At 48.9% G+C, this 10,000-nt stretch overlaps 1 protein-coding gene across 5 annotated transcripts in view; it reads right to left on the minus strand.

Moving 5' to 3' along the window:
• The window catches only part of LOC118783447 (septin-4-like), a 45,405-nt gene that overhangs the window by 3,012 nt on the left and 32,393 nt on the right, over positions 1-10,000 (minus strand). For 2 of the 5 annotated variants that reach the window (XM_036537323.1, XM_036537322.1), the window contains exons 2-8: positions 5,294-5,419; positions 3,442-3,538; positions 3,070-3,156; positions 2,461-2,584; positions 1,377-1,511; positions 555-672; positions 316-417 (exon numbers count right to left, since the gene is read on the minus strand). In XM_036537323.1, coding sequence (XP_036393216.1) covers positions 316-417; positions 555-672; positions 1,377-1,511; positions 2,461-2,584; positions 3,070-3,156; positions 3,442-3,538; positions 5,294-5,419 — 789 coding nt within the window. The remainder of the gene's footprint in view (positions 1-315; positions 418-554; positions 673-1,376; positions 1,512-2,460; positions 2,585-3,069; positions 3,157-3,441; positions 3,539-5,293; positions 5,420-10,000) is intronic. The other 3 variants (XM_036537325.1, XM_036537326.1, XM_036537324.1) reach the window with 2 other exon arrangements.

Below are 10,000 nucleotides of genomic sequence, written 5' to 3' on the forward strand. Positions count from 1 at the left end.
CCACTGTGTACTGTTGGTATCTGTCAGTATTGGATCACTGCTGGAGAGTGACACTGCTCACACTTAAACTTTAACCAGCTGAGCTAGCTGGCAGCCCTTATTGGTATACAACACTAATAATATATCTGATAATACTGTAGTTCAAATGAAAAATGTGATAATACATTTATTGATATTTTTGATGATACATTTAAAAATATATTTGATAATATGAATGATGGGATGCATATGATGCATGAGTGATGTTCCTTGGACACAGTGTGTCTGGCTGTGCTGTAGGTAAGGGTTTGTAGAGATACAGGAGTCAGTCCTCACCTTCAGCTCCTGGTCTTGCTGTTTGAATTCCTCGTCTTCATCAGAATCGCAGTCAGGAAACTGGTAGATCTTAATCCCATACTGTTCAATCTCCTCCCGGATCTGTGGGATGGGCAGAGCAGGGGCATGGTGTGGGTGGGGCGGGGCAGGGCAGTGGTAGGCAGTGATAGCTGCACTTTTATGCTGATTGACAGAACAATGTTAAACAGACGCACAAGACAGGGTGACACACGTGTTACCTTGAGCTTTTTCTTCTTGACTTCAGAGGGCGTTAGGGTGTCAGCTTTGGCCAGGACCGGCACGATGTTGACTTTCTCGTGCAGCGCCTTCATGAATTCCACGTCCAGTGGCCGCAGGCTGAGAGACAAAACCACAGATCTACTGATAACACCTGCTGCACCCATCACCAGGTAAAGCAGCCCTCTCACACGTTTTATAGCCATTCTACCTGTAACTGAAGACTACAGCCAGGCCATGCCACCACAGCATGAGAACACAAAAGCTGACTTGGTATTGCAACAGACAGTGGGAACGTAAAATTATTTTTGTGAAATGTGAGGTTATCCAGTGAATGATTTTTATTTTTCGCAGTCAGTACCTCCATGTATCCAACAGAGGGCAATCACCGTCTGCATGGTGACTGTTGCTATGACAATATATATTCACATGCTGAACATACACACTCAAAACTCCTGAATCTGAATTGTCCCCTCAGGTTTGAAGAAAGTTTAATACAGCACCAAACACAATGTTTCACAGTAATTCACTAAGATGATTGGCTAAGTAATTTCCATTTACTCTGAGACCATGTCAAATGTAAAGAGAAGAGAAATGAGAAACGACAGCTTGGGCACAAACAACCACCATTACTTTGCATATGATGCACAAAAATGGATGGACACACATTCACAGTCTCACACACACACACACACACACATACACACACACACACACACACACACACAGACACACATGCACACACACGCATATACACGCATACACCCATTCACGCACTTGTTCACTCTTTTTGCTGAGTGATTAATGGCCATGGGCTCTCGTACCCGTGTCCAAACGGAGAGATGAAATAGAGGCAGCAGTGCACGCGGTTGTCCTGAATGTTCTTGCGGTTCAGGCCGCTCTCATCCCTGAAGTACTGCTCAAACTGCTGGTCGATGTAGTCTGCCACCGACTTCCAGCTGGGGAAAAACACACAGCAGCACACCAGCACTGAGGACTGCATTAAACACACACACACACACACACACACACACACCAGCACTGAGGACTGCCTTAAACACACACACACACACACACACACCAGCACTGAGGACTGCCTTAAACAAACACACACACACACACACACACACACATACACCAGCACTGAGGACAGAATTAAACACACACATACCAGCACTGAGGACTGCATTAAACACACGCACACCAGCACTAAGGACAGAATTAAACACACACACACACCAGCACATAGGACAGAATTAAACACACACACACACCAGCACTGAGGACTGCATTAAACACACGCACACCAGCACTAAGGACAGAATTAAACACACACACACACACCAGCACGGAGGACAGAATTAAACACACACACACCAGCACTGAGGACAGAATTAAACACACACACACACACACCAGCACTAAGGACAGAATTAAACACACACACACACCAGCACGGAGGACAGAATTAAACACACACACACCAGCACTGAGGACAGAATTAAACACACACACACACCAGCACTAAGGACAGAATTAAACACACACACACCAGCACTGAGGACAGAATTAAACACACACACACCAGCACTAAGGACAGAATTAAACACACACACACCAGCACGGAGGACAGAATTAAACACACACACACCAGCACTGAGGACTGCATTAAACACACAGACACACCAGCACTAAGGACAGAATTAAACACACACACACACACACACACTGGTTTTGAGGACAGCTTTAAACACACAGACACACCGCCCCAGAGGACTGCATTAAACACACAGACACACCAGCACTGAGGACTGAGGACTGCATTAAACACACAGACACACCAGCACTGAGGACTGCATTAAACACACAGACACACTGGGCCTGAGGACAGCATTAAACTATGCATACCACTCAGTGTTGTTGACAGCGTCCCCGAAACCAGGTGTATCCACAATAGTCAGTTTCAGTTTGACTCCTTTCTCCTCGATGTCCACCGTGTGCTTGGTGATTTCCACAGTCTGAGTGATCCTCTCTGCACCGAGGACAGACACAGACCATCACTAATCCCATCCATCAATTACCCATGTTAGAAAACAGGAGCAAGACTCGCAAACAAGCAGGCTCACAGCCTGACATGCTGACAGAACTACAGTCATACAGACACCCACAGGATGTAGAGGACACTGACAGAACTACAGTCATACAGACACCCACAGGATGTAGAGGACACTGACAGAACTACAGTCATACAGACACCCACAGGATGTAGAGCACACTGACAGAACTACAGTCATACAGACACCCACAGGATGTAGAGGACACTGACAGAACTACAGTCATACAGACACCCACAGGATGTAGAGGACACTGACAGAACTACAGTTATATAGACACCCACAGGATGTAGAGCACACTGACAGAACTACAGTCATACAGACACCCACAGGATGTAGAGCACACTGACACAACCACAGTTCTGTGACAGAACAACACAGACACCCACAGGAAATGCCCCACCTTCAGCATTGAGCAGCTTCCTGTCCTTGTAGAGGTCTGTGAGGAAGAGGCTGTTCACCAAAGTGGATTTACCCAGGCCAGACTCCCCTGCAAACACAGAACAAAGTTTAAACAAGATTGTTACATCTGCTGCTGCGAGGGAGAACAGAGACAGAAATATAGAGAGAAAGAGACAAAGAGAAAAAGAGACAGAGAGATACCACAGGACAGAGAAAGTGAGAGAATGAGAGACAGAAGAGGAGGACAGAGAGAGCTGAGCAACAGGCTTGGCTTGACATCACTGTTAGAAGCAAACAAGTCAGTGTTTTTCTCTCTACCTTCAAAGGATCAAAGGTAAGGGGTCAGAGGGGTAGTCATCTCCTCGGGGCTCACCTGCTACCATCAGTGTGAAGTCGAAGCCCTTCTTGACGGACTTGCGATGTACCTGGTTTGGCAGAGTGGCAAAGCCCACATACTCCTTGTCCTGGTCCTGTGGGAGAGGAAGAGGCCTCCTTTACATTGCAGGAGTCACAGAGGAGTGCCCAGCAGAACATAAGGACATGGAGAGGTTTACCCTAAATAACAGGGAAGATGCCTGCATCATACAAAAAAACCATATCATCTACTTTTCCTGAGGGAACTTACCAAATCTCTCTCACACACACTCACACACTCACTCACTCACTCACTCACTCACTCATTCACACACACATACACACACACATACACACACACACACACATCCCAGTCAGATGGCCATGCTGGCTCTGGTACTGTGAGGAACCCCAAATCTCCACACACTATAAGAGTGATCTTAGGGACCCTTTTCATCTTGAGCATTAATGACTAAATCAGACACTCTGGCACATGAGCTGCTGGCCTTTTCATTTCCCCTGTGACCATGGAGACAGTGAAGTGGAATGCTTCCACTGAGGCCCGGGTGATTGAGTTGTTAAATGAAACGCTGGTTTGTATGCTGTTAGAGTGGGGTGGATTTAATGTTAAGGTGCCTGCGTTACTCTAATGCCCACCCCCAGACCGGCACTGAGGCACACTGGTTCTCCAGTGACCCCTGGCGCAGGCAGCCCTGCTGAGCCCTGCCCCCCGCTCTGCACTCGGCTCGTTGTCCTGTATTACCTCTGCAGAGTCGTAGGGGTCAAAGCGGCCCCAGGGGCTCCTGGGCCGGGAGGGGCTGGCGGGAGAGGGCAGGGAGCAAGGCGGAGGCCCTGGTCTCTGCTCACACTCTAGAGACTCCATACAGGCTCTGCCTGAGGCGGGGAGCCGCAAAAAGGTGGGCGTTCCAGGGGTGCCCTCCAGATCCCTATGGCCTGGTGGCTCGTGGCTGGGGAAGGGGGGCCCTGTGCTGGGAGGGGCGTCTCCCATAAGATGCTCCAGTTCCGAGTCCTCAGAGTCCTCCTTGGAGAACTGGGGGGCGGAGCACCAGGACAGTGCCACGCAGGTGGAGAGGTATAGTGGGAGGGGCCGGCACAAGGGGGAGGGGCCGGCACAGGGAGGAAGGAGGTTAATACAGAGGGTTAAAAGGAGGATCAGAAGGAAACAGAAAGAAAAGAGAAGTTGTTCAAAAACACTGGTGCATTTAACAGTGAGAAGGTTTCAGTACACAGAGAGCACATTAGTATTGTGAGTGAGAAGTAGTCCTGTAGGATACAAGCACAGTAAAGAGAGGAAACTGCTGCTGATACTTCACTTTCAGTGACGCAAAACTCCACAGACAGCAATCAGCAGAAACATCAGGTTAAAAACACAGAGAGGATGACTGAGTCAGTGCTGCCTCAAAGGAGGGTGTGGTCAGTGAACACTGCATAATGGAGGGGCATGGTCAGTGACACTCTCACTGTGGGAGGCGGGGCCAGTGAATCTTCCATGGTTGACTAATCTCCTATGAGGACTGGGGAAAGGGTGGGCTTTCAGTTCCAAAACAGGCAAGGAGGTGTGTCCTTGCACAAGAAAATACAAACAAATATGAATCTATTCTATCATGTGCTCACTACACAGGCACACTACAAAAAAAGTTGACTCTGGATGACCAGACTGTTACAGGAGGTGTGCACACACATTTAACGTTTCTGATGCAAACAGGTTGTTAAATGTGTTTCCATCAGGAGAGGAGAAAACTACAGGTTAATGATTCACTGAGGAGCTGGGGATGCAGGAGAGCCCCCGGCCTGTACCAGAGCTGGCCACATGGAGGCGCTCTCTACAGATGAGACTTTCCTGCTGATACCTGGTCGCCATGGTGATCCTGTCTGGGCTCGGGGGAGCCTGGGCCTGAGTCCAGGTCGTCTGAATGCAAGTCAGCCTCATGGTCAGTGTCCTCCATGGCCACTGGGGCTATAGTGCACTCTGCCATCTCCAACCAGGAAGCAAGAGACAGGGGTGGGGAGTGGGCGGAGTCCGTTCAGAGAGTGTAATGAGGTGGAAGTGGGCGGAGTCCATTCAGAGGGAGTGGCCGGGTGAGGAGTGGGTGGAGTCCATTCAGACAGTGTAATGGATGGAGAGTGGGTGGAGTCCATTCAGAGAGCGCAGTGGGGCAGGGAATGGGCGGAGTCCATTCAGAGAGCGCAATGGAGATGGGGACAGAGTAGAGAAGGGGGAGACATTGCATCATAAGTTGTACGGGACAGAGGGGTTCAAAATGGGAGGAGTTCAAAGAAAAAGAAAATGATAAAATTAGTAAATAAATTGAGCAGAGTGAACGAAATGCAGATATCTGGATGAAGCAGCTGGAAGGCCAGTGGATGCTAGCTAAAGCAGAGCTGCTGTCCTCTTGAGGAGCCCACAGACACAAGGGGGTGATGGAGAGGCAGCGTGCAAAGTTAAATTGATACTGGTGTGAGCAGGGCACTCACAGCTAAGACACTATGAGAGGGGCATTATCTTCGTGCTGGTGTGCTTCTCAGACACCCACAGACAGCGGCAGATGCAGCCACAGTCCACTGAGAAACACCCTCTTCCCTTGCTGACTCCAGATTTACTGGTGATAGAATTACTCTCACACACACACACACACACACACACACACATACATAGCAGAACACTGCTGGCAGTCCATGAGAGGAGGTCTACAGTGATGTTGAGCAGGTTGACGGGTAACCTCTACAGCACAGTCTATGGAAATCAGAACGTGCCACTTCACAACCGTCTGTAATAGAAGACGTGCTCTGAAAAGACACAGTGCTGAATACAAATGCCATTCAAACACAACCCTCCCACATCTAACCCGTTCTTACGATGTGGAACACACCTGGTGTCCATTCTGAGCTAATCCATGCCACCTGAAGAAAGCTGTACAGTGTGAGCCTGCAGAGGTCATGACAGTCCTTCAGTCCAGCAGAAAAACAAATGGAAGGCCACCCTGGCCACCAGTAAACTCCCCGATCTGTAAATCCTGTACTGAGACTTTTCACACAACAATCACGTAGAAGTCACTTTGTAGTGTCCACGTTACATTACATTACATTATTGTCATTCAGCAGATGCTCTTATTCAGAGCAACTTACACAGGTTACATTTTGTACATGTTATCCATGTATACAGCTGGGCAATTGAGGCAATTGAGGGTTAAGTACCTTGCCCAAGGGTACAGCAGCAGTGTCTCAGCAGGGATTCGAACCAACGACCTTTCGGTTACGAGCCCTGCTCCTCACTACGCTATACTGCACTGTTTAGTGCTATTTAGTACCAGAGAGTACTTGGATAATTACTTACTCTTTCTGCCTGACAGAAATAATCAGAGAACTGCAACTGTACCGAGTCAGCGTGGATGTACTGTACTGTGCCTGCCCCCCTGCCCCTTCGCCCCCCCAGGGGGTCACAGCTGAGGGCTGTAATGGCACAGGGACGCACGCTCCGTGCTGCGTGAGTAGAGCACTGTCCCAGATTACACAGCTATGACCTGCTTTCAGGACCGGGAGGGCTGCAGATCAATGTTCAATCTCCTGTTCTCTCTGCTGCTCGCCTCTGTCCTACATAACACCCTGGTCAATACCTCCCCTCTCTGACGAACATGTGACCCCCCCCCCCCCCCCCAAGCCCCCACCCACCCCCGCCCCCGCCTGCCTGCCTGCCTGACTGCCTGACAGAGAGACCACCACACCTCCCTCCCCCTCTCTCCTCAACTCAACACCCTTTAACGTGTAAAGAACACCTGATGTCTTTACACAAAACACTGCAAACTGAAAGAACAAACCAATATGATTAGATTTCAATAGACACACTAAGAGAACATTTTTTTTTCTAAAAAGCACAGTGAGAATAGCTCTGATGCAGAACTACTCTTTCCTGCTGCAGAACTGCTCTGACGCAGTGACTGAGAAGGCACGCATTTCCCTCCAAAGTCTGGAGGGGAATCAGTCTCCCTCTTTACAGCTCAGATAAGCAAGAACCTGATATGGGATCCGTAAGGAGCTGACCTGAGATCTGTGAGAAGCGGAACTGACATCTCTGAGGAGTGATCTAAGATCCACAAGGAGGTGACCTGAGATTTCTGAGGAGCTGATCTAAGACCTGTAAAGAGTGACCTAAGCTCCATGAGACGCTAACCTGAGGTCTGTGAGGAGCTGGCCTGAGATCTGGTAGGAGTGATCTAAGATCCACAAGGAGCTGACCTGAGATCTCTGAGGAGCTGATCTGAGACCTGTAAAGAGTGACCTAAGCTCCATGAGAAGCTAACCTGAGGTCTGTGAGGAGCTGGCCTGAAATCTGTGAGGAGTGATATAAGATCCCTGAGGAGCTGCCCTGAGGTCTGTGATGAGTTGGCCCGGTGGAGCTCACCTGTGGTGCCTTTGATGAGACGCAGCAGACGAGCCTTCCTGCCTCCTCGAATCCAGCTCTTCATGCCCTAAGAGGGGTGCGGTGTGTGGTCTGTGTGTGGCCCTGCTCTGCCTGCTCTTATAGCCCCCGCACAGGACAGCGTGTCCTTCAGCAGCATCGAGCTGCCGCACTGCCCCAGGGCCCCAATCAGCACTCACCCCACACAGCCAATCATGGCCCCCTTTCCCAGAATCCCACTCACAGCTCACACTCCCCCACTAACCCCCACATAACAAAACCTGATCAAATCAAACCTGGATCAAATTCAGAATGTGAGCTAAGAATAGCGTCTCTTTTGTAAGTGAGAAACACTGCAATAAATGACTACTTTGGGCTTAAGAGCTGTTAACAACACAGCGATAATGCTGACCTTTGTTTCTGTAACAGTTTAATGCAGCTGATCCCACACATACATGCACACGCACGCGCGCACACACACACACATGCAAACACACAAACACATACACACACACACGCGCACACACACACAAATCTCTGAGACTTGACTGCTAATGGGCTGGCAAATCGTTTGATTCACCCAGTTCAGTCACTTAACTGTCATTGTTGGTTAGCGTATCCATGTGCCTTCGTACACCATGCCAGGTGACCAGGCTCCGATCTGTGTACACTGGTCATGCTCAGATAAAGACTCCACACTGAGTACCTTTACACCTACTTTAAGATACACCGCACTACATAGCTTTACCTCTGTATGAAGTCTCACTGCACAGTCCGAGGGGTGCAAGTTCATTTCTCAGTTCTGAAGGCTTCTGCTGCACTGAACACTGCAGGTCACACATTGCAGCAGAGAGGACTGTTTGTGTGCTGTTTAAATCCATTCCCTCTCCCTCTGAGTGAGCAGACTGCAGGGTCCAGGTAACAACATAGGCCTTCCTCCACGCTTCTATCTTTGTACTGCAGGCCTGCCTGTTTTTCAGTGTCTGCAATGCCGAGATTAAGTCATCGGTCCAGATGTGGACACTCCTGGACACTGCTGCTACAGAGCAGAGGGGAGGAGAATGATAATCTTAGGCATTAAACTCTCACACAGAGCACAGACACAGCTGATGTGGATTTAAATCAAGGATGAAGGAACTTCACTGCAGAGCTACATCTCATTTTGCACACTTCCTTACAAAAACAACTCCTTCCTGTGTTTTTCTCATAGAGACTCAGACATAGGAATCTCAATTAACACTGGGGAGAGATCAAACATGCTAGGGCAAATGCTATCTGGGTACCTCCATCTGGACATAGAGTGAGGCTATTACCGCACCCAGTCGAACAGGAGACGCAGACACATTCATTGGTATTCCTTTCACTAAGTGCTCTGGATTTATAAACCCTGGGGCTGACTGCAGCCAAACTACTGTCCATCTTCCTGGGGAGGAGCTGAACTCCAGTCTCTTGATCTCACAGTGAGGTGCTCTATGTCACACAGTGAGCTGATCTCTCTTTCACACTAAGCTGGTCTTCTTTCACATTCAGCTGGTCGCCCTCTTACAGTGAGCTGGTTCTCTTTCATACTTACCTGGTCTATCTTTCACAGCGGACTGGGTTTGGATCTGTCTCACAGATAGAGCTGGTCTCTCTCTCAGTGGATTGGTCTTCCTCATACAGTGAGCTAGTCTCTCTCACACAGCCAACTGGTCTCTCTCACTCTCATTGAGGTGGTCTCTCTATCACCATGAGCTGGGCTCTCACACAGACTACTGTTTTCTCTCTCAGTAAGCTGGTCCGTTACTTCCAGCAAGCTGGGCTCTGGTCTTAAGGCCTCATTGACAACCAGGTAATTATGCAATAGAGAAGACCGTGGTGGTGGTGAGGATGAGCATGTCCCAGAGATCTGGGGTTTACACATCACACAAGTGCCAGAACTGGTGTGAAAGGTTATGGACACTAGACACTGAACCAGGCCATTCATTTGTCTTCATGTACAGCGCATTCACATGCTCCACTACATTGGCCTGCAAACTGCTGTGAACTCTATTTGCAGGGGGAGCATGAATACTGAAAAAGGAAAATATATAGAGAAATGTATGATGTATTAATTCAGAACGGACTACTGCACATATTCACCCAGAGACAAGACCTTCTAACCTCTGCCTAACAAAAACTC

Source organism: Megalops cyprinoides, chromosome 9 (assembly GCF_013368585.1).
Source record: "Megalops cyprinoides isolate fMegCyp1 chromosome 9, fMegCyp1.pri, whole genome shotgun sequence".
NCBI classification, from domain to species: Eukaryota; Metazoa; Chordata; class Actinopteri; order Elopiformes; family Megalopidae; genus Megalops; species Megalops cyprinoides.